We start from the raw sequence: 25,697 nt of genomic DNA on the forward strand, positions 1-25,697 counted from the left end.
CAACGGTGTGCTTAGTCTGGTTAGGTATAGGTACAAAAACCACTTGGTTGTGGGATGTTTGGGCTGGGTTGCTAATGTCATTTTCTTTTTCATATTAAGTTATTTCTCTACACACGATATCTGTTACATATCTGTCCGTTCCTCTTCCATCGCTACAAGATTTTTTGACTTTTTTCTTCACCCAAACTGAGGGTCTAAGGATAGAGGGTATGTTGTGAAGCCCTTTTTATTTTGAGCTGTAGAAATAAAATTGATTTAACTTGAGCAAACTTCATGTATCGATGAAGAGCATGAGACGTGGCTAGAAGCTTTAAAAATGTTCTAGTAGGTGGAACAGATAAGAAAAATATATAATAAATAAAAATATGAATATAAAAAAGCAGGAAATCAGGTTGGTCTTCAGGAAAAGTCCTTTCTCTCTTCACTTCATTTAAATACAAAAGACAGCTGGAGATGTTACTGTATTCATCTCATCTTCTCCTCATTCATCCACTCCACATGGCTCTTAACTGGCTGTGCTGCTTTCTCGCTACACCACCACCACCTCCAATTTGTACTTGTTTATCAAATAAATTTGCATTACCATTTTTCTTGCATTTTACATCATACGTATTCCACGTCTCACTGGTGCGCTCCTCAGGGGCTCAAATTGGCTTCCTGCTGAACCTTTCGTATGCTGCTGCTGCTGGTTTTAAATGAAGATCCCCTCAGAGAGCAGATCCTGCACCACCAAATACAACTGTATAACTGTTTGTGCAATTACGCTTTCACCATTAGAAAGCAAAAATACAGAAAACATGTGAGCTGACTCGCAGAGCTGGGTCAAACAGCTGGGTGAAATACATTTGTTTTAATCAGCTTGAAATATTACTGCCTTTAAAGATATGTACAAATCAGGGTACAACAAGGAAGCTGTCAAGTAACATAGAAATGAACGTATGAGCCATAACAAATCCCTGATCACCAGTCAGCCAAAGCAGGTTACAGTAAACCTTAGAAAGAATGTGTAAATATTATTTGGCCTAGTTCTGCTCAGTGGGAAATTATCTCACATCACACAGAGCTGATTTGGCTTTATCCTGCTAGCTAGAGCTCTGTCCATGTAGACTTAATTAAGCTTTTCAGTGAGTTGTCCTCCTGGAGTTGTGCTCCAAATGTCTGCTGCCTCTCTATTAACTCTGATTTATGACTGCTGTAGTTCAGGGAAAAGATTGAATGAAAGGGTAAGACTTTGCCCTCTATTTTTTCTATAACTACATTTATCAGCAGGTTGGCATTTTCCTGTTCGACAGCCAAGTCCTGCTTCACTATAATCTCATTTCCATGCCATTGTAGGCTGACCACCATGCTCTCTGCTTTTTACACCAGCTGCAGAGCAGCTTCACAGACATGTTTTAGGCTTAAGTGCCCTCCTGAAGAGCAAATGGAGTGTGGCTCTTGCAGGAGAGGAGTACACACTTCAGACACTGTGTACCTTTCTGTCTACAGTTGATAACCTGCAGTAAGTCCAAATCAAAGTGGATGGTAGCTTTATCCTCAGACCCTTGATTCGGATAAGAGAAAAGTTCTCAAAATACCCTTTTATCTGGATGGACGAATAGACCATGGATGAGTACATTGTAGATATATTTTTAAACATGTGACCATGGGGAGATTACACAAGCCCACAAGAGGCACGATGGGAAAAGGTCCTGCACCCTCCTGACTTCTTTTTTACTCTGGGGTGAGACAGGAGAACTGAGCACAGGGAGCAGAGAGTATAGCACAGAATATAAAGTATAGGCTAAGGAGATCAGAAAAGTTTGAGTAGGAAGCACATTTACAATTTTATAAATCATCAGAAGCACCTTAAAGTCTGATCTGACATGGATAGGGAGCTAAAAGAAAAAGGTGTAATATGGTAATTTTTTCTGGAGTATCAAGGGCAACATAGTGGAAATTAAGTCCATTTCTTTGTGTAATTTGGCCAAGAGGGGAATATAAAGGGAGAAAAGCAGAGGGCTGAGAACACAGCCCTGAAGTACACCGTAACTTACAGAAGACATTTTCAATGACGCTTGTGTTGTTTCAAATTTCATAAGGAACTGATCTTACACCATGGATCAGAAACCCTTTGTCCTGCAGTTCATGGACAAACTGAGTTAAATAAAAAGAAGATAGAAGATTCATTCATTAGTCATTGAATGTGAGTTTTTGTCCCTTTATGCTACTCACAAAACAAAACTATATAATTGAATGAATAGATGATAAGTCAAAAAATAGAATGACGTAAAATTAAAGAACTGAAGGCAAGGTCAGCGATAAACTCTGGGAATAAGATCAAGGTGGTCTTTAGACTACAACAAGGCAGAAAGATGCCCTGGACAAATAAATTCATATTGATGGAGATGGTTTTAATACAAGAGTCTCATATGGGTTGAATTTAATGTCAAGCTTGGAGGTTAAATTGAAAATAGAAACATTCCCATGTTTAGTAGTTAGATAGTCAAGCAGAAGTCAGTCATCTTATATTTATAAAACCAAATCTGAGGGTCTTGTTGGAGCTTTTAATAATGTAGATGAGAGTAGAGAAAATATTGTTAGCAAAATGTTTTGATTGCCTTCCCACACTGCAATGCAATTTATCTCATAGATATTTTGTTTTGCGGGGATTTATCACTTCACCACTGCCAGTTGTAAGGATGATAATGAGATTTTGGTGATTCAAACACATTAAAGGTAAAAGAACTTTTGAGTAATACGCCAGGGGAAGTAGACAGTCTCAATGTTGTAGATAGTTTTCACTGTGACCGTATTATAAGCAAGCTTCTGAGCATAAAAGTGACATAAAAATTACAGATTTATGTGCAGTATTATGTACAAAATGTCAGAGGGTGAAGAGAAGAGCTTAAGGAAAATACACATGTCTGAGGGGGTGTCTGATAAAGATAAAGAGAGAGAGGAAGTTGTGTTTAGTTATGCTGATCACTGGTGCCCTTCAAAATGTCAGAGCGCTCCGAGTGATTAGAAAGGCTGCAGATAAAGACAACAGCAGAGATGACAGACCTGGGGGAAGAACAGGAGAAGAAACCTGGAGATCGATGTAAAGTTTAGGGGTTCAGGTAGAAAGATGCAGTGAGGAAAAGAGGTAGAGAAAGTCAAGTTAAGAAATTCACCACACGTATTACTATGACATTTACAGGACAATACATCCTGCTTCAGATGAGTGCATCGCTGTAACAAATTATGAATTACAGTAATGCAATGAGTAGATGTAATGTAGAGTCTATGAGAGTCATTCTAAAATTAAATAGAAATAATTCAATAAAAATAATAAATACACCATTACCATAATGGCCCTTCACATTGTCCCGGGGATTTAATGTCTCCCGCATTAAAACGTGTATTCTGTTATGCCATTTTCAACTCAATTCAGATAAAAGCCTCGGCCAAATTCACATAAATTGAAATGGCATTAGAGCAAAACAAACTGTGTTAAGGTAATGAAATCACGTCGCTGTTTTCATTAAAATTTTTGAGACTGTTCTGCTTCAGTTTTGAACTAATTGAAGGATTATATTGTCCTCTATCTAATTCTGTTTACTGGAGAGGTTCACTGACCCCATTGGATGAGCTCTAAAAGTAGGTTGTTCAATTTAAAAAACAAAGCTTATCTTTTTAGTTTTCCGAAATGTTGACATGAGGCTTTCACGTGACAGCCACAGAATGGAAGTGAATTAGTGAATTTCAAGATAAAATAGGGGGAAAAAAAGTCAAATGAATGTTGTTAAAATGAAAACTCATTAAGCAAAAGAGAAGAAGGGCTCCAATAAAAGCTGTCACAAGGAATCATACATGTGTGTTGTGTGTGTGTGTGTGTGTGTGTGTGTGTGTGTGTGTGTGTGTGTGTGTGTGTGTGTGTGTGTGACAATGGGTGGAGAAGCAGGGGTAAATTAAGATAACAGATGGTTTGAGGTTTATGGCGAGGAACGATTGTGAAAGGTCAGACAGACAGTGTGACATTTACCAAGGCATACATTTTATTCCTTGTAATACACGTGCACAAACACAAACCTACACACACACACACACACACACACACACACACACTCATGCTTGTATTCCTATACTTGGGAAAACCCTCATTGATTGTTGTTGTGTTGATTGTTGTATTTCCGGCATCGGCTGGACAATAAAATCTTTACAATCTGTACAAAGTTACAAAGCAACGTCGCTCTCATGCTTTGAATTGTGGGGGGACATTAGGCTAACGCTACTTATGTTAGGAGATATGTGGGAGGGAGGCAGCGAGTGATAAAAGAAAACACTCAGTATTTATAAAGTGGACATCTTGCCGCACATGTTGGATTATATGAACTTGATGAGACACACGCTGTGTGTAACTTCTGCCCCACAACAATTACTAACCACGTTGGCAGTTTTCACCTGAAGTTAACGTCTGCAGCCGTACAGAATAAAACACCCAGCTAATCAACCAAGAATTAGGGAAGCGCTGCAACTTTGCCATCCAACTCTGACAGGTGTGTGCAGCAGAGTCAAGTTTCAAAAAGTGCCCTGTCTTAGAGCTGTGATGTGAAACGATATGATTACGTTAGATTACAGCGCACATGTAATGCCCTGCAGACTGATTTATGTTTTGGTTTTGTAATGTTTATGTAGAAGCCGTTTTTATACCACAGACTGTTGTAGTCTGATTTTCAAAAGGATTTCTTGTTAAAAAGGGAATTAAGATTTATCTTTCTGCCCGTATCAATTGATGAAAAAGTATCCGTGCGCAGTTATATTGAAACTTGAGGATGCCATACATTGAGATGCATTAAGTTGCATCGAGAATTCTTGGGCATTTGAATCGCTGACAGATGAATCTGTCAGGAATACCAAAACAGGACCCAAATGCAGACACGGAAGCAGGCAGATTCACAACAAAAAGCAACTTTAATGAAAGCTGAAAACCAGTCCAATAATCAAAACATCTAAAATGAGGAAAAATGTGGTAACAAAAAGCTGTCAATGAAGAGAATCCAGACAACAAATCCAGAACACTGAGAGCACACGTGTACCAGGGAATGAAACAGGAACGCAGGATGAAGGCAAGATGCCGTGCGGACGAGAACTGAACAGACGAACCAACAAAGAGTGAGGGAACAGCACAGGCTAAAATACAAACTAAACTAACGAGAGGTTGAGGTGCAGGTGGAGAGATGCTGGAAAGCGGGCAATGCTAACAAGAGGGATTTGAGACAGGTCTGGGGGATCAGTCACTGTGTGCAGGAGTGAAGTAACACAGGAGAGAGACAGAACGGTGGGAACACAGATGAGGAGAAAGTAACTGCAAGACACAGGAGGCTATAACTACAAAATAAAACAGAGCCATGACAGAATCGTAATCGAAACATGAAGCCAGTGAAGATTCACACCTCTAGCAAACACACACACACACACACACACACACAAAAGATGGCAGCGTCCATCCTCGACAAGTTCCTGACAGCAGAGTGGACAGGATGGGAAGCCAGAGACATTTGTTATTGGCCTGCCGTTCAGATCTACTTCCCATCAAACATTACTTAGCAGGATTTGCGTAAGATGCAATACACTCAAATTCTGTCTCTCTCGAACACACACACACGCACGCACATACACACACGCACACACATGCACACACACGCACATGGGCTGGCATAGCTCCAACTTCATTACAACAGCACTCTGGCAGGCTGATTGAGTGATCAAAGCTAATCGCATTTAATCATACCTAATCACATGTAATAACCAACACTGAGTGCTCAGGCATGACAAGTCTCTCCACTCTCTCTCCATCCCTCCCATTTCCTCTCTCCTCCTCCCTCACTCCTTGACCCTCCTCACCCCCTCAGCCACCCGCTAACAGCTCCTCCTCCTCCCTCCTCCTTCGTCTTCTGTCGGTCAAAAAACAGGACTGAACGTCATGAGAAAGAGGGAAAAGGAGAGAAGAAAACTAAAAGAGGGGGTGACAGATGGACAGCCTCAATAGAACATGAAGCCCTGTACTTCTGTGGTGCTTTATGATTCAGGAAGGAAGAATATGTTCTTTCTTCCGGCTCGGCTGTGTGACTAAAAGCTTTGTCAGAACGACTGGAAGAGGATGATCTGGCAGTCACAGGCAATAGTTTCAACATTACCATTCGCTTTCCAATTTATATTCAGTACACAGTTTTTAAAGCTGCAGCATCTTAAGTCTCTGTGACTTCTTCCACTGTTTTTTTATGCTTTGATCAGATTTTGAAGTCCCGTTAAGATTCTCTCTTAAGGCTGCGCTTACATGTAATAATAATGCAGTGTGATAACTGGAACTGGTAGGGATTTAAAGCAGACACCACACAGAGTGTAAATATCCTCATGGTATGAGGTTGTAGACGTCAGCCGGGATGTTACGAGCGCTCTTCTGATAAAGTTGTGGTTGCGAGTCGCTGTATGTGGCATTTGTAGAAGGGGAAAAACATCGAAGCACAAACTCACTCTTGCATGACCTTAAAATATAAGCTCCTATTATCACAGATCTCCTGTTTTCCCATCCATCTGCTTGCCTACCCTGTTTTCCAAACGTAATCTTTATTAAAGCAGACGGTTGTTTTGAGGGGACCAGAAAGTGCACTTGAGGAAAACAAAACACTCTCACCTTGCAGTTAAATTGTCCCTTTTAAGGTGTTAAAATGCTCCAAAGAAAGTGCTTGCCTAATGGTCACACACGCCCCTGAAACCTTTATGGCATCAGAATTAGGTGGGCTGTTTTTGTGCGATTTTCTTCTTTCCAAACTCCACAATTGGACAAGCACACCCACTTTACGCAGCAATAGGGCGGGTGTCCAGAGATAAGGAAGTAGGAAGGGTTTCGAACTTCTCTCTGGAGCTGGAACTCTAACTGGAACTTATAATACAATATCATTGTGCAACATCTCCATTTGTACAACTCAATATGTTTGGTCTTTCTGTCTTATGCCCAGCTTTTTGCTGACCTTCAAGTGTGCCCACTGGCAGGCAGTCATACATGGAAAGTCAGTCCAGAATAGGTAAATCAATCCAAGATCCATAGATACTGGCTTGAAAGCGATGAATACATGAGGTGCAGCAAAGACAAGCAGGGGAGTACATAAATGAACAGGGTTGACTGCAGGCAAGAGCAGGGGCAGGTGAGGCAGCACAGGTGTAGATAGTCAGGACCAGGAAAAACATTGTAGCAGGAAGGAACTGCAATGACAGGAGAGCTTAGTCTTTCAGAATAAAACAGCAAACACAATCGGCAATTTTAATGGGATGTTACAGGAACAACTGTCAACACTTTTGCCCTCACATGGTCGGTCAATAATGAAGGTACGTGTCCACAGGATCTGTCCTTTTCACTCCTCCCATTCATTCTCTACATAGGAAGCAGTGCAATGCATTCATTGTAGTACTGTTAAAATTGAATACTGGCCAATCAGGTGCAGCCAGTGAGTGTTTGCGTGGTAGACGGAGGGTGTCGCAATATATGGCAGACGCACACATCCAAAGAATGTGTATTTTATATATTTAAATCATCTATTCGAAGGTGCTGGACCAATAGATGATTCAAATATATTCAACTTAAAAAAGTCCTCACACTGTGGCTCCCATTAACGTGCAAGTCATTGGGACATCGACAAGTTCAAGTGACGTTTCAAGCTGTTCTTCTTCAGACTTGTCCCCGTGGACACGTACCTTGAGGCCGCATCCAAATGTCTGGATTTCACCACTCTTGCAAACTTGCAGAGTTTGTGGGCACGTTGGCGAGGAGTCTGCGAGTGCTGGGGGCTGTCCAAACCCACGATTCATCCAGTCCACACAAGTCTTCAAACAGACTTTCTGCATACTTCAAGAAAGTGATTTTATTGTTGTAGTCTTTAAACTTTCAGCGGCTTATATTTCCTCACAGACTTGTGCCGTCAAAGACTTTACCTGATGAAAACTGAAGTCTGAGACGGCTCAGTCCAGAGAGTGGACATTTGGAGTCAGCCTTAGTACCAACTAGCTTATCTCAAGCATACCCGGCCTTTTCTATAAAGAGGAGTGATTATCTCCACTTTTATTTCAGCTGTGATGAGACCCTTCATGCCTGTCTGTCTTTTGATGCGGAAAGATATTTTATCAAAGTCAAAAGAGATAAAAATAGATTGCCTCTCGTTAAATTTGGTCTGACTGATCAGAGGCAGGCTGTAATTAAGATAACCACCACTCTGCTCCATGTTAAGTGCTTTTATTCAGTCTTCAGAAAATACTGCAGTGTAAATATCTGTTACGTAATTTGTGAACCATGACATCTTTACCACCAAACACCATTTCATGTCATGAATAATGAGCTTCTTCTTGCCTGGCAAAAACACCGCAGATGAATTGTCAAGTGCTTGGTTTTCACAGTGCCAAAATGAAACAAAAGCATCGAGTGTGCTAAAGAGCAAAACTAACTGCAGTAATCCGTCGATGTCTGACTTCAGTTCATTTTTAAGTGCCTCACTTGTGCTTCCAACGAGCACAGGCTGCTTTGCGTTTACTGAGTGTGACACAGTTTAAATATTGTTTCAGAGGCCACTGCCAAGCTAAATATCTGGGGAAGAGCTGTTGTCACATAAACCTTGTATCCACAAAAAAAACAACAACACTATAGCCAAGGCCTCAGGTTTTTGGAGCTGCACGTTGAGATCATAAACAAACAACCAAACAGACATCAGGGCATCTGTTTGTCTCCCTCCCCAGGATGCTTTGCTGCGGCTGGCGGCGGTTACCGACGCACGCTCGCTGCGAGCGGCTCTTCAAGACAGCGTACAGGAGCTGCTACCCAGCACGGTATTTACACACATTTAATTGACATTTTCTTGATGTATTACCTGAACATAAAACGCTTCCTGTTAGTATTCAGAGCTGTGCTGACATAAGACCAGGGAACAGAGGCCCGGGTCTTTGTTGCAAATGAATGAGGCTCATCACTCATTAAATTAATCAGAATCTGATTAATATTACAAATTGATGTGTGTGTTTCATTCCAGGAGTGTGTGTGTGTCTACATGCTGGAGGGAGACTCAAGGCTGCTCTGTGACGACCCGCCGCATGAACTGCCACAGGAGGGAAAGATCAGGTGTGTACTCTGTGTGTGCGTGTGTGTGCGTGTGTGTGTGTCAATGCAGCCAGCTGCAGATGTTTTGCAGTAGAACAAGGGAGATTAGAAGAGGGGAGAGAGAAAGACGGATGTTTTCTCTGTGTGAAAAGCGGGCGTCACCTGAATGAATATGAGACAGGACTGTCACGAGAGAGATCGCTTGTCCTCTTATTTTCACCACCTCTTACTTTCCTTCCTCATCCCTCATCTCTTTTATTCCATCATTAAAACTCCCCCTTTATCTCACTTTCTTCCCCCCTCCTATTTCCCTCTCTTGTCATGTGCTATTCCACCTTCCTACCTTGCTGCATCAGTCCGTCAATGCCCTTTTTTTTCCCCTCTCTCCCCGAGGAGCCATGAAGCACTAAGCTGTCTGCGTTTCATTCTTCTCCTTCCTCTTTCTCTCTCACCCTCAATCCCTCTCCCCGTGGAAGCGTTGCGGGGCTAATAGCCGAGGTGACAGCGCCCGGGGTCCCTCAGTGAGACACTGCGATCCTCTCCTCTCTTAAGTGCTCTCTGAAGCTCTGCAACCGCCGTGTGCGAGTGTGACTGCTGCTCCGGCTCTGGCAAAAACCAACACTACATTATAGATGAAACTGTCTGTTTGTGAGACAGGAACGCTTTTTCCAACACCTCATTGCCACACAAACACAGGATCGCGCACAAACATGCTAATGCAGGCAAGGACGCGAGCATAGGCCACACACACACACATGCGCACACACACACACACATATTTGTCAGTGCTGCATGCAGACTAGAGGTAGCGGGGATATTAAAAGAGCTACAGGGCACTTTGTTACTTTTCTCCCTCCAATTCACCTGCTTATATAAGCCTGTTATCAAGACCTTGGCATACACACAGAGGCACACTCACAAACAAGCACAGACACCCACACACACACACACACTCAATGAACCCATCTGAGATGCAGAAGGCTGCTGTGTTTGTGCTTCATTCCAGCCCACTTTCTAATACATACAAGCCCATTAACTGGACCTTCACACACACAAACACACGCCAATGCACAAACAAATTCAGCCAAGACAGTTCTCATGATCGTTTATCCTCCAGACTATTTGTTGTGGAAAAGATAACTGATGCCTCAGCCAAACAAGCTATTGTTAGAAATGCTGCAAAGAGAAGACACACAGTCAAAGGTCTGGGATACAGAAGACTGTGGTACACGCACCCAATGCAGTTACACAACTGTGGCATTAAACCTCTTAAGTCGTAGGTTAGTTTGCTTTCCATCTGCAGCATGAAACTTTTTGCCATTTTTGAAATGTGTTTTCACATTTTACTCACTGTAATAAGCAGATGATTAACAAAATGCAGGTGATTGATTATTATATTGGTTTGCCGTTATATGTGCAGTGTTGGGGAAGCTACTTTTCACAATTCACCACTTCAACCACAACAAAAACTTTGGGGAGAAATTTAGTTTGGTTAACTAAGGCCCTGTCCCAGGTATACTGATAGTTCTTAAAAGTAGCGTTCTGGCCTTTCTTACACACATTTATGGCATTTAGATCACTGAAACTGGACCTTTTAGAAAAGTCCTTCCAGGATGAAGATTTTCGTAAATTCTGTTTTCAGTGTTGAAGCCTGGACGGTCAGAAACAGAGGTTTTGGAAAATTATGACGCAGACATCCACGTTCACTTGGGTAATTGGGTCTCATCAGTTGGTAAATGAGATCTCAGAGTATGTGTTACGATGATGTGCAGTGTTTGAGTTTGCACATTCACAGAATGGATGTTGTTGTTTATATTTACAAAGACACAAACAGACATTGAAAATACAATGATGGAAAAAAGAGACAGAAACAGCTGTTTCAATAAAAAATGCATTATCCAAGAGGATTCTGTAAAGGGCATTCACGTTTCACAGCGTCATCATATTTGTCCTGCTCTCAGAAACCTGTTTCTAACTAAAGATTTTTGTGCACATGTGGACCAGGCCTAAAGCTACTTAGGAAAACTAGTTTAAACCACTGACAATGTACATGTGATACGGAATTAAAGCAAAGTATATTATGAGCAAGCAGCAAAAAAGTGCCCACTTGTTCACAGGTCATACCTAATTTACATTGGAAATAGTAGATTAACATTTTTTGTAAGTCCTCCATGTGGCCTTTGATTAAAATATAGCAGCAACCAAGATGTACACAAAAGAAACAGCATGCCAAGTGTTGTCGAACACCATCATCTGTTAGTAACTGTGGCGTTTCTTAATGATGGATGAGCAGTTACCACAAACGGAGCTCGAGGTGCAGCAGCAACATAAAGTCATTAGCACCACCTAGATCACACACACCTACACACACACTTTTTTTTTTTTTGAGCTGTCGAATTAGATCTCTTTGCTACTGCCGCTGCTAACTGTTGTCACTACAAACACCACACACCGCGCCAGCTTTGACCTACATGTTGTTCAATTTGAGCAATCATTGCTGCTGACGGTTGGGAAGCTCTGGACGACCTTATAGCTATCTTCATACACCACACAGCAGACATTTAAACACACGTGTTATCATCAAAAATGTAGAGTATGTCACATGTGCACAGAGAAAACTACATAACATTAACACCACCCAGGGTTTTTTTTTTTGCTCTTTGCCGTGCCTGATATAAATTGGCTTCATGATGGTGTTGGAAAGCTCCTTTGAATGATGACATTACACAAAGGTCAGCAGTGTTTGCCTCAGCAGTAAACCACGACGACAATGTTTCTTGACTGAAGTAGATGATTCGTCGGTGAGCTGAAATAAGTGGACACTTTTGAATCAACACACCATGCAGAGATTTGACGGTTTGAGGGGATTTCAGACTCTGTGAGCACGTAATGGAGTGACTGCTGCTACGTGTGTGTGTGTGTGAGTGTGTGCGTGTGTGTGTGAGTGTGTGTGTGAGTGTGTGTGCGGCTGCTGGAGGGTTCAGTAGATTATTATGTGAAGCACATAGATCGAGAATTTACCTGAGTGAAACCGTTTTCCTTCTTTTTGTCCTTCATCTCCATATTCATGCGAGCCTGAGTGTGTGTGTTTACTGAGGTGTGTAGTGCTGTTGCCACATGTATGTGTGTGTGTGCAAATGCACATGTGCATGTGTGTGTCCTTTGGCAGTTGTCAGTCCAGAATAAACAAATCCTTGTCTGATATTTTAGCATAAGAAATCTGCCCTCTGTGTTGAGTATAACACACACACAGACATTCACTGTCATCACACCTGGCTTCACACCTGGCCAACACTTTCACTCAAAAACGGCATGTAATTTCACAATGAATAATAGTTCTATTCAGACATGTTTTGCTTGGTGTCATTGAACGCAACGTGTCTGTTTTTGTAATGCTGCTGATTGTTTTTCCATTTGCTCCAATTGTCTTCCAAATCCCCTCTTCCTCTTTGTCTCCCCGGTGTCTAACAGACTCTCTCTGTCTCTCTCTCTCTCGCTCTGACTAACATGCTGTAGATAATCGTCTTCCAACCTGACTCAAACTCAACTTGTATCTGTCTGTCTCAGGAGTATCGCGGACCAGCTGAAGCGATGTCAGTGCACCGGCCTTCCTCTGTCGGAGCTGCCAGAGAAATACAGAAACTGCCTCGCAGCACCATTACCAACGCACAGAAGAGGTGTGTGAATGATGCTAGTGGACAGACAAACGGACCGACATCTGAGTGCGCTTGTTCGAGGGTGTGTGAGAGTGCGAGTGTGCATGCAGAGGAGCAGAGAGATGCAAGAACGTGGGAGAATAAACAAACGAATGGAGGTAGAGAGGGAAGTCGTGAACAAGAGATGGTGATTGCCGAGGGAGAGGTGTATGGAGCGGTGTGGGCAGTAAAGTTGTACAAGATACATGGAGAAAAAAAGTAATGAAAGGTTCATGATAAGGAAAAAATGAAAATGAAACGAAAAGACTCCTCTTCAAATTAACATTTTTTGTTTTTATCTGAAAGCGGAACAACGCAGAGATATAATCATGGAGACTTAAAGTACGCATGCATGCACCGCTTTGCACTCTGTGGATCAATAAATATCGCTGAATGTTTAATGATGTTGCAGAAGTAAGACTTGTGGCAAAAACATCATTTAGTTTGTTGTTTTGTTTAGAGCAACGATCTTTTTCTTATTATCTTAGAATGTATTTTGTCCAAAAGATCTGCTGTTGTTATCTGCTGTACATCGATGAGAATAACAAAAGATGAAGAGAGGACATCAGGTTCATTTTGTCCCATGTTGATATTTCTATTAATATTAGAACATGAAAAAAAGAATAGAGAGATTAAGAGCGAGACAAGGACATTGAAAGAAAATTGCAGGACCAAGAGACTGTTTTGTCTGAATCAGTGCATTATGTATTATGAATGCTTTTCTTCTTTCTTTCTTTAATTTTAGCCCTTGTCATTCCTCTCTTGGACCAGGAGCGGGACAAGGCCCTCGCTGTTGTACTGGTGAGTCCTTGATTCAAGGACATACAATAGAAATACAACAATAAAATAAAGAAACAGCAACAAAAGAAAACATTTCTTCCTCCATGATGAAAATGTGTTTACAGCAACATTTATGTGTTAAATTGTTTTTATGTAACATTCACAAGTTAAATGACCTCTACAGAGACAGCACAGCCTACAGCAGTGAAGCGCACACGCTGCACTGGACTGAAATATCTATCTGTGTTGCAGGTGGGCTGTAATCCACTGTCCGATCAGGATGAACTGCATCTTAACGTGCTGGAAAAACATGTAAGCTCTCTCTTTCTACATCTGTTTTGTTCAGAAATGCAAAAGTACAACTGCAAAAGTTACTAGTAGAATTTGGTTTACATGCTTAATGTTCAAAAAACACATCAGTTTTCTCGCAGTGTTTTCTGTGGGGGCGAGGAGCTTCTGTTAGGACAGACTTTTGGCTTTTTAACTTTCTAGACCCTTTACATGCACAAGAAACCTTTAACACACTGAAGGAAAGGAGAAAACAGAAAAGCATAATTGGTCTCCTTTAATATTAAAGATTGAATTGAGACAACTTTTTTCGCCCTAGCGTTTCCAAGTACTGTTATTGTTGGTGCCGCTCTGGCAAAGACAACTGGATCTCAGAGTCCCAAATAACAACAACATGGGATAAAATGTGTATTCATTCATTTAGTCTATAATGGGGATTTGAAGACAGAAAGAAATAATGACAGGCTGCCAGCCTGACTGAATCGCCAATCAGCCTTAATTTTCCTCTGTGATTTTGTGCCCAGTGGCAGACAAAATACTGAAAGCGAGGTTTATAGGGAACCAGTCTAAACACAGATGGTGTAATTTTTATATTGTGCAATCAACATTAACTTCATAATGATAATGTTGCTAGTTTAAGGAGCAAAGTCAAGAAAAGTATTATCCTTTTTTGTTTTGCTTTCCTGTAAAGTTAGTCAACTGTCACTCACACCATCTGGTTCCCAACCGTGGAGTAATCGTCCACAAAACTAGACACATACTGTAGATGGCCAACTGCTAAAAGAGGCTACACCTAAAAACACTGAAAACTTACAGAAAACTTTTATTACTATAAAAAATCCCCCCGACTTGTAAATTTCTGAGATTATAAATCCAGAAAGTTTCAATTTCTTAAAATAAAGTTAATATTAACACACCCTCAGTCCTTGACGGAGCTTATTAATATCAATAAAATAAAACATAATTTATTGAGTGTTTGGCCTCTGAAAATGTTGCCTACTGAATTATTTGTATCGCTGCGGAAATATGTTCACACTATGAAGAGATTCAACTGGTAACGAATGATTTAAAAACATTTCTCATTTCTCTTATCAAACTGTGTTTAGTCTGATGATTTTCTCCCTAAAATTGTCTTTAATTTCAATTGATTTTGGTCTGTGCATGTTTCTGCATAATGACATCCTAGGCCTCAGTGGCATGTGTGCGGGTCCATGCTGTTCAGGCGTCCTACCAGAGGCCTCCTCTCAGCCCCTCGCCCATACAGTCCCACAATGCACTGCTGTCCCTCAACGTCTCAGAGCAGGACTACTGCGAACTGGACCGCAACATCCTGCAGCTCTGCGGTACGCGCACACACACAGGAGGCACACTGAATGGACCTCTTTCTCCACATTCTCTCTCACACATGCGTCTTACATTTCCTACACTGAGGTAAACATGACCACACAAACACACACACACTAGTATATGTGAGGTGAGGTATGTTAATAGAGAAAGCCCATCTGGATAAAAAGCTCCATGAATTTTGATGGACTGTCTGTGGCAGAGAGCGGGTGACAGCTCCCGTGTGAAAACAGAACACTTTGCAAAAACACTGTTTAAAATCTCATGCATAATGGAAGTGGACTCGCTAATACGTACACATACATCAACATTGTTTACTCGCTGGTAATTGTCAACAAATATGAGTTCTTGTTTCTCCTCAGTTTCTTTCCGGCCTCTGCCTCGCCTTTCTGCTTCCCTGTCCGGCTCCTTTCCTCCTGCTTTCATCTGCAGTCCAGGCAGCCCTCCATCTCTTGTCTTGTCTTCATTATTAGGCCCTCTGTTAGCTGCTACCCGTTCACCCTTCCCCGACCTCGCTGTCTCAATGCATCCCTCCCTGGATTGCTTTCTGTCCACATGCGTACATGCTCTGCATTCCCCTGTCTTCCTTCTTCCTTCCAATCTGCTCTCGCTCCTCTCTGGTTTTTATATTCCCATCGCTGACTCCCTCTCTTTTACTCTCTCTCCCTCTCATTTCTCCTTCAGGTGAGCTCTTTGACCTTGATGCAGCCTCTCTCCAGCTCAAAGTCATCAATTATGTAAGTGGTTGAGATCACTCATACGCTCCCTTGTGCACACACGCACATGCAGAGTCAAAGACGTACAGTACATGCAAAGCATCCCTCCCAGTGATTTGTTCCCCACTTCCTGTCAGTACCTAGACCACAAGCTTTTTATCGTGCACGTACTTCATCAGTCTCTCCATAGTATGACCCCTCTATGTGACAGACTCTGTAAAAAGGAGGGAAGCATGGGGAGATTGATGAGGAAGGTGAGGGAAAGAGGAGATATCAGGCTTCAGCTACAGTATGTGCAGAAACCTGACAACATTTTAGATGTATGGAATTATTCACTGATAAAGAAAATATGAGCTAGAGATGGATTACGCAGGAGCCAGGGGAGATATTTCAAGGTTACCCAGCATCAAAGGAGCAAAGTCTCAGTCCATCAGAGCTTCTGAGAATCCAAATGGATGTATGAACATACTTGGCTGTTCTTTTTTCAAGGTTTCAGGTGATTTCTATATTATACAACACAGGGTTGCACAATGAAATGAACTCCTTCATGCTACACAAACAAACATACAGTATATACAGTTGGGGTGAATTTGGGGTGAATGTAAACAGCAGCAACAAGATAATGATGATAATAGGGTTGGCATCTTCATATTAAAAGTTACTACTACTACTTAGTGAGCATGAAGGATTTGTTTTGCTTTTTTAAGTTAAAGGGCAACTCCACCAATTTCACACATTAAAGTGTGTTTACAGGTCTTGGGGAGTACTACTGCATATGTCTAAAAGTAAAGTCTATAAAGCCTTGTGTGGCTCCAGAAGACGCTGCATGTAATCTGATAAATTGCCTCCAGTTATTTTACACAGTGGCTAAGTTAAATTGTGGGTTTAGAAAAGCAGTCCACTGGTCTAGCATTGCACTCCTATAAGACTGTTGGGCTCATGATTGACAAAATCGATACAGCAGAACCAGAGATATCACCTTTTTTATTCCTTTTTATTCTTCTCTCTGGTGCCTACATTACCCACATTGCAACTTGGCCACTGAGTGACATCACGGGAGGCAATTTATCAGATCACATGCAACTTCCTCTGGAGCCACAAAAGGCTTTATACAACTTGTTTCACATATGCAGTAGTACGTCTAAAGCCCAGTAAACACACTTTATATGTACAATTGTTGGAGTTACCCTTCAAGACAGTGTTTGTCCAGTGTCTCAAATGTAAGGATTTGCTGTTTTTCTCTGTCTTGTGTGATAGCAAACCGAATATCCTTGGGTTTTGCTCAAAATAAGCAATTCATAGTGCATTGGACTATAGGAAACAAAAAAATCGTTAATTTACTTTAATTTTTGGGGAAATTCAGGCATTGTAATATATTTCATCCCGACTTTTCCCCTTTTTTCTACAAAAACAATAAGTCTGGGAGTTTATCACTGTTTTGCTTATTGAACAACTGACAGGACTAGTTTTTAATGATTAATAAAATAAAAAATTATGTGATGATCTGATTTTACTGTTACTGATTGCTGCTAAAGCAGTTGAGTTGATTATGTTTTCTTAAATTATTACTTAATTAAAGGAAGTATGGAGCATATTCAGCAGTTCATTTTCCTTTTCCTAATTTTTGTAGAGTAGAATAGAAGAATAGAAGTAGAATAACATACTGGCTTTTTCTTTGTGAAAATGGTCAAATCCAAACAATTATCACCTGCCTGACCTTCCTTGGACCTGTGCTACCTTAACGCTGCAGGACTAGAGCCATGCGGTTGAACAGCAAAACTGGAGAAGTGCAGCCTGCATGTAAAAGCTTCCGATGCCACTAAACCTGAATTTGTAGTATTTTTCCTGCATTTGAAGGACGGGAGAGAGCGAGAAGTAGTGGTTGTGGAAAAGGCTGCAGGGGCTTTTAGCTGCATTTTGAATCCAACGTGATTTGTTTTGCCTGTTTATTGTTACAGTTGTAAAAAAGGGTGAAGGTAGGAGGAGAAGGGAGAGGAGGGAGGGAGGAAACGGAGCGGGAGATTGCTGCTGCTGAAGAATCATCAGTTTGGTGGGAAGTGCTCAGGGCGGCTCTTATGGGATTAACAGCATTTGGGGAAAAAGAGGGTGGAGGATCTTATTTATTATATGTGGGCGCAACATGCTTTACACGTGTGCGTATGTTTGTGCTGTGTATATGTGAGTACGTGTGTGTGTGTTTAATGCTTGCATGTGAGACTGGGTGGTGGAGGGGGGCTGAGTATGTTGGCAGCGGCCGGTGTTTATCCCTGTCCTGCTTGTTCTGTATCCAGCTCTGTGGATTACAGAGAAGAATGATGTGTGAGGAAGCTGCTCTTATAACTGTGTGTGGGTGTGTTAGTGTGTGTGCATGTATGTGTGCAAAGTGATCAATGATGTGGCTCCTCCCCCATTAAAAGAGTTCATTACACTGCACTCAGTTAATGGGAGGACAACAAGGACGACCAGCAGAGGAGACTGCTTAATACAGAGCAGATCCTGGCAAATCAGCCCTCTCTGTTAGAGTGACGAATATTTGGACCTCAGTACCAAGTAATATAATTTAGTGCTGCAGCTTCACTTGTTTTAAATTTAAGATGAAACCATGGACAAAATCAAAATAATCTTGTAGCCATCCACAATCTACAAAATGTCTAGAAGCAACCAAAAACAGGAAACAACCAAACTGAAAACCAAAACCATGACAGTATAATTAAAGTCAATCTCTTGTAATTTTCTCAACAGAGATGTTTTCCTGTCTCCTGAACTACAGATGTAAACTAGATTTGCACTTAGTAGGGCACATCAACAGTCCCCTTTAATTCAATCAAGCATCAAATAAAACATATTTAAATCCAACAGATCCACATTTTATTTTATTTTGCATCAAATTGTACTCACTCATAGAAACCAGCCACCTCAAAATAGATATTCCCTGACAAATTTCAGTTTAAACATTCAAAAAATGAACTAAAATGATCACCAGAATAAGAAGAAATTAAAATTTAGATTTTTTTATGTATTGTGTTGAAGAGATATCTACTGAAGTTAGCGTGATAAGCAGCTAGCCCCGTTCCTGAAAGCCTCTTCTCTCAGCGGTCCTGTGCTAGCGGTATAAACACCAACACTCCCCTGGTAGTACAGCTAGCTGCACAGCTAACTGAGCTAACAAGCTACCAGTAGTTTCAGTCATGGATGTACACAAAGCATACAGTTAGGAGCAGTTAGCAGTTATTCTGGTGATATGTTTGTTGGGAATATGAATTCAAGGTGGCCTATTCTTACATATTGCACCTTTAAAGAAAGTGAGAAAAAATCCAAGATCTGTTTATTTACCAAAAGTTAATGGAGTCTGTTCTGGGCCAAGATCCATCCTCAATCTGAGTTTCGTGGAAATGCGTTCGGTTTTTGTGTAATCCTGCTGACACACCAACAAACAAACAAATGGATGAAAACATAAGCTCCTTGCTGTAGGTAATGCGTTTTGTGCTAACTCTGGTACAGCTGAGCTTTCCACTGCTCGTGTCAAATAAACAAATAAATACAATAAAATAGATAAATCATGTATATATTCTTGTATCTACAGCATTTGTGTCAGTATGCATACAGGTGTGTGCATTTTAATCTGTGAATGTGAATATGTTTCAGTAGCTGACGGTGCCACACCTGCTGTGTGTCTTTGTCTCATTTATGCAGCTATTTCATGTTCAAGGAAAAAGCTTGCTCTTTAGTTAAAAGTATGTTAATGTATCTTCTGTTACTTGCAAGGTATGAATGTTTCAATGAGACGATCACTTGAGTATTCAGGAGTGAAAGGTGAAGAGTCCTTCAGAAAGACACACATTTACTTAGAAAGGTAGTCGTATTAATGGATTGTCACAATGTTAAAAGTCTACATTTATTCCAAATTTCAAAATCAAAAATCAGTTCGTATTTTGTTGATACAAACTTGTGTCTTTATTCACAGTTTAAGACAGCATACATAATATTGAATTCTTGCCTCACCCAAATTCATTTTCCACTGTCCACTGCTTTCTAATCTCATCTTCACACCTAGACTATACTCCGAGGAATCTTAAATCGAGGCTGACTGAGTCTGATAGAGAGATTTTAGTGATGATATACATCAGGACTGATGTGGTGTTTGTGGTCTCCTTCAGTTGCAGCAGCAGACTCGGTCGCAATGTTGTTGTTTGCTGCTGGTGTCCGAGGACAACCACCAGCTTTTCTGCCAGGTACACACACACTCACACATTCTCTCTACATTGTTTCATATAGTCTCTCTTAGAAATACCAAACAGAAACAATACACACAAATACACTGATTTTCTGACACAGTGTTCTCTTCAATCAATGAAATAACCCTTTGACCTCTTTGACCTTTTAGGTAGTTGGAGACAAAGTCCTGGAGGAGGAGATCAGCTTCCCGGTGAGGCTAGCAAATACATTTATTTCTATATTGCTCATTTGTTTTATCAGTCGTTCATTCATTTACACTGGGGGAGGTACATTCAGGGAGGTTTGTTGCACTTTTTAACAAGCATGCTTTTAATTCAAGTGGTGTAACCTCGCGTGTTGGTTTCTTTGACTGACATGGTAGAATAAACCTCCCACATGTAATCTTTTATAATCCCTGGCAGGGGTTATAATTAAGAAATTTGGGCAAGAGGAGTAATCACTTCCATTTGGTCGCTTTAAGTCTCCTGTTCCTGGTTGCGGTGCAGACGTAGCACCGTTTTTAATAGGCTTTCCATTATGGTGCAAATGCTCTGTGTACCCCAGGCTAAATGAAGTGTGAAATCTTGATAGTAGTTGGTGAAGAGAGATATTAGGACACAAATAAACACGCCCTGGATGGTCTATTTGTGCTGATTTAACAAGGGATGTAATAGACTGCACTCAGAATGTAATAAACAGAATCTCAGCATTTCTGTTTACTTCCTGGCTCTCGCCCTAATTACATTGTTTTTCCTTTCCCTCTGTCAATTTTCACTCACCCGGTCTTAATCTCACCTCTTCTCTCTCTCTCTGTTCAGCTGATGTTTGGACGCTTTGGTCAGGTTGTCGAGAAGAAGAAGTCAATTACTCTTCAGGACATCAGTGCGGTAAGGAGACATTTTCTTTCTTTCTTATCCATCAGTCTACAGTAACCATCTATCGATTCCGTCTTCATGCTGAATTTTTGATTTTCCTGCCTCTCTTCCTCTCAGGAGGAGCGTAGGCAGCTGTCCAGCATGTTGGGCTGTGAAATTTCCTCCATGCTTTGTGTGCCAGTTGCCAGCAGAGCCACCGGTCAGGTGGTGGCGCTAGCGTGCGCCTTCAACAAGCAAGGCGGGCAGAGGTATGTATGTAAAAGACTGTGTTCATCCTATAAACTATCATTGGCCTTTTTCCCATTTTGGTTGTGTGCTGTTTTTGCTCCTTTGTGAATCATACCGAACCACTTCTTGAGTTCTCACAGCAAAAACAGACATTTTTAACCTGCTATCTTGACTTAGCCACTGATGTATTATTGCTGAAGTATATTTAAAATGCTGGGATGTCAGTCTGAAGATGATTTGGCTTTGCCTAATTCCTGAAGCGCTGAGTCATGTTAGATACAAAGATTTATCTGACAGCGGCTTACAGTAATGTTAGGATGGGTGGCCTGATTGGTTGAGCTCAACAGCTCAGATTTGTTGGGTTTCCAACAGCAGTGGAGACTCTGCTGCTGTTTCCACTGAAATCTGCTGCTAACCAGCAGAATGTGAATGGATACCATCACTTTGGAGCCTGCGTCATATCACCCAGTGTGCGTGTGTATGTGTACGTGTGTGTGTGACGATGCAGATGGCTATGTGATGATCTAGAGTCAGGTCATGAGTCTAACAGCGGGTGGCTTGGCTCCCTGGTTTGGCACCGTGTCTTGGCATCTATTTGTTTTTGTGTGTGTGTGTGTCTGTCTGTTTGTGCGTGTGTGCCAAGCCAAGAGCAATGCTGCTATCACCTGAATACAGAAGTGTATAAAAATGCTCTCCAGCTCTTGTCTGTGAATATGTTGAGTTTTTTAAAGAACAGTTCGTCCCTACACCTGCACAAGACACACCGGGCAAAAAAAGTTAGCTAGCTATCCGTTAGCTAGCTTTTTCTGTTAGGAAATTGAGTACTCTGTCCTGACAGGCTGAGCTTTGGCAATCAGCATAGACGCAATAATTCACCATGATGTAAAATTACTGAAAAATGACAAAATTCCTACCAACTTCCTAGCATGCCACATTATTATTATGATTATTTTTTATTTACTGTTAAATCACACCACAAATGAGACAAGAATAACCAAGTTAGCGTGATATTTCCTAATTGTATATTCAGTGATTAGCTGAACGGCCAGCAGCGGAGCTGATACAGCTTGTGAGATATAGTGTCCCCAGTAAACACCCCAACAACCTCTTCAGGGGATGAGTAACCCTGAGAGAGGCAGCAGAGGACTGGGAAAGAGGCCAAAGAGGTCAGTGTGTTTACCGGGGAAACTGCAGCTCATAAACTGTCTATCTATTTATCAACATGTGATTCTCAAGCAACCATATGCCTCTATTAATGTTATAGTGCTGAGAGATTAATGTATTTAATCTCTTTTTGCACTCTATTACACACACTTATGCATGTGCTCACATGCAGTCCTCTCTCTCTCCCTCCCTCCCTCTCTCTCTCTCTCTCTCTCTCTCTCATGCTCTCTGAAGACTAAGACAGATCATGTCCTATAATTTCCCCCTCTGCCAGTGGCACTGATGACAGAGCCGGCATCTCATTAACATAGTAACAGCAGCAGGATTATGATCGGAACTGTGCATAAAATGGGATAAATCCATCCTTTCCTCCAAGATCAGTCATCCAGATTTCAGTAGAAACGTATATCTCTAAGATACATCCCCTCATCATATAGATTGCATATTCATATGCAGAGGTCTTTGCGAACATCTCTGTGCCTGGCCCTCCTAAAGGTGTAATTCAGCCTCTAACTGTAGGACATAGGTGCATGAAAACATATTATGACACCAGTAACACGTCTTTAACTCAGTTTTGTTGCCAGCCGATAAGAATGCTGCATACAAATGAATCTTAATCTTGTTTTTTAAGGCACAGAGAGAATTAACAGTATGACATTGTGAGAGGCAGATATGCACTGAAGATAATGTGTGTGACAAAAACATGATGATCTCATGATGTTTAGGAGCACAAGGGCCAACACATGATGAGGTTTAGTGTTGAAAATTAAGTTGGCAGCAATGTTAGTAAGGTTATTAGTTGGGAGTAGGATTTTTTTCTGCAGCCAACCCCATGGTAGCATCACACATTCTCCATTTATTTTACATTTCTTTGTGGAAAGTGTTGTGTGCTTTCTGTGTGTATCAGACTTCTGGTCTTTGGAGATAGACTCCTGCTGGTTTTCATTCTAGCTGCAGAAATGGGGACTATTTTCTATCCTGACTGCAAACAACTGTGCTGCTACCAAAGAAAATTACTCTCCAAGCCTGACAGACTGTTGCTTTGTGTGACTCTCCTGAATGTCACTCATAACGTATTTGTACCTCTTGTGAGAGAGTGAACTTAATCGCCCTCCAACTGAGTTTCCCAGGCCTTTTCCAAGCTCAGTTCAAATCCCTAACTTCTCTGCTAAGACACCTGGGAGTCTGAGATCAAGGCGAAAAAAACCCCTGGAGCTACACTGTGCTCCTCGGCATCAGCACAGTAATGTGCCACTGCCCTCTGTAGGCAAAGAGCGGCAACTGCAGGCAATTAATGTGGTCACTGCAGATCTTTTCATTCATCAGTCTTCATTTAGCTGCTTAATGCTGTCAAGTTCTCACATCATTACATCTTAAAGGAGAGCGACATTCAGTCACATTCACCACCTGCAGGACACCAGAGTATAATTCTGTTTCAGAGTCATTTAGACACATTAGACTAATTATTTCTACTCAGTTATACGTGATTCTTTTGTTTTTAGTTAATAACTGTGCATTTTGCTTTTCTTTTGGGGCTGAAACTAAGGGTTTTTTTCAGCATCAGCTCATCTACTGAATATTTTTTCATTAGTTCATTCATTATTTGATTTATTAAATGCAGTGGGGGAAGAAGTACTGAGGTCTTTTACTTACTTAAGTAAAAGAATACACAAGTATTTGCAGCAAAACTGGTAGAAAGTAAAATTACTAATGCAAAATTGCTCAATTCATGATATTGTTTATATATTATTGTAATATTACTTCTTGTGACTATTACTATCTATTGATGTGTCCTAAAAATGAATTGTGTGTGTGCGTTTGTGTCCGTCACTGCAGACACACAGAGGCAGATGAGCATGCCATCCAGCACTGTTTCTGCTACACTTCAACGGTCCTCACTTCAACTTTGGCCTTCCAAAAAGAACAGAAACTCAAAGTGGAGTGCCAGGTACTGAACCAACGCACAGACACACACACATACACACATACACACACTGCATGCATGCATAAATATACATGAAGCTGCCTTTTAAAGAGCTTTTCTTGCACTCTGTTTCCCGTCACAGGCGCTCTTACAAGTGGCCAAGAATCTCTTCACACACTTGGGTAAGTTTTTTTTTTTGTCAGTCTTCCTCCGTGAAGAAAGAACATTGTAGGACAATTCAGGTTAATGGCCAATATTTAAGTGATCACCAAGTGAAACAAATGGCGCGTGTAATTGAATGAGATATTACCGAACTTAAAGGTGATTACACCCAGGATCATAACCATAAAATCAAAAGGGCATTAAAAATGATGGCTCCACCTCACTGTCCTATAATTACACTGAGGCATTTAGATTCTTATCTAACAGTAAGCACCAACAGTACAATAAAGTCATTGATGATTCATCATGATTGCGGGGACAAAAAATTGATCCACTGGTAGAACAAATTGCCTCTCACTGTACCACTGATTACAAAAGCTCTTATCAGCGTGTGCAGCTGATCCGCCGGTGCTCACTGCGTAACCTCTGTTTCTGTCTATCCGAGCTCTGCCGTATTTCTTCAATTTCCTCTGTTTTCCCTTTATTTCCTCTCTCACGCTCTCGTTCTCTCCCTCTCTCTGTCTAATTCTTTCAGATGATGTGTCAGTGCTGTTACAGGAAATTATAGTGGAGGCCAGGAACCTCAGTGATGCAGAGATGTAAGCCCTCTGATTCATCTTCAAAGGGATGTGTGTGTGTGTGTGTGTGTAAAAAAAGAGTGTGTGTGTACAATGTGAATGTCTTTATCTCCATTTGAAAAGGCTATCTTGGCAATTTGCTCTTAACTGACTTGCCGCATTTAATTAAAGTTACAAAATGACCTGAGATGAAATGAGATAAAGCTCTCTCTTTTTCATTCTGTCTCTCCAGCTGTTCAGTGTTCCTGCTGGATCGAGTCAGTCATGAGTTGGTGGCGAAGGTGTTCGATGGTGGCGTGGTCAGCGATGAGGAGGTACAACGCACAAACATTTGATCAAATCTGCACACATTTAAAGGTGACATATGAAAGAATTGGCCCAGCTGTCTAATCATACTCCAAACAAAAAGGGGGGCAACATATCACCAGAGTTACCACTAACTGTTGTTAACTGTAGCTGCTGTTGGCTAGTTATCATTTTTAAATGGTTTCAACTAAAACTCTACATATCTCACCTTTAATCTGTATGTGCTAATTGCTTTCCACAACATAACGTTATATCTTGTGTCTTTCCTGTGACCTTTTCGGGGACAATTTCTTGCCATTGTTAAAGAGTTGACAGT

General features: G+C 41.2%; 1 protein-coding gene across 2 annotated transcripts in view; it reads left to right on the top strand.

Annotated features, from left to right (window-relative positions):
* Positions 1-25,697, top strand: part of pde2a (phosphodiesterase 2A) — a 111,860-nt gene that overhangs the window by 71,206 nt on the left and 14,957 nt on the right. For both annotated transcript variants that reach the window (XM_073481618.1, XM_073481625.1), the window contains 15 exons: positions 8,749-8,838; positions 9,039-9,127; positions 12,674-12,783; positions 13,547-13,602; positions 13,834-13,893; positions 15,056-15,212; positions 15,898-15,950; positions 20,087-20,161; positions 20,314-20,355; positions 20,963-21,031; positions 21,137-21,267; positions 24,248-24,359; positions 24,478-24,517; positions 25,033-25,096; positions 25,308-25,389. In XM_073481618.1, coding sequence (XP_073337719.1) covers positions 8,749-8,838; positions 9,039-9,127; positions 12,674-12,783; positions 13,547-13,602; positions 13,834-13,893; positions 15,056-15,212; positions 15,898-15,950; positions 20,087-20,161; positions 20,314-20,355; positions 20,963-21,031; positions 21,137-21,267; positions 24,248-24,359; positions 24,478-24,517; positions 25,033-25,096; positions 25,308-25,389 — 1,230 coding nt within the window. The remainder of the gene's footprint in view (positions 1-8,748; positions 8,839-9,038; positions 9,128-12,673; positions 12,784-13,546; positions 13,603-13,833; positions 13,894-15,055; positions 15,213-15,897; positions 15,951-20,086; positions 20,162-20,313; positions 20,356-20,962; positions 21,032-21,136; positions 21,268-24,247; positions 24,360-24,477; positions 24,518-25,032; positions 25,097-25,307; positions 25,390-25,697) is intronic.

The sequence above is a fragment of the Pagrus major genome, chromosome 2, assembly GCF_040436345.1.
Source record: "Pagrus major chromosome 2, Pma_NU_1.0".
Lineage (NCBI taxonomy): Eukaryota > Metazoa > Chordata > Actinopteri > Spariformes > Sparidae > Pagrus > Pagrus major.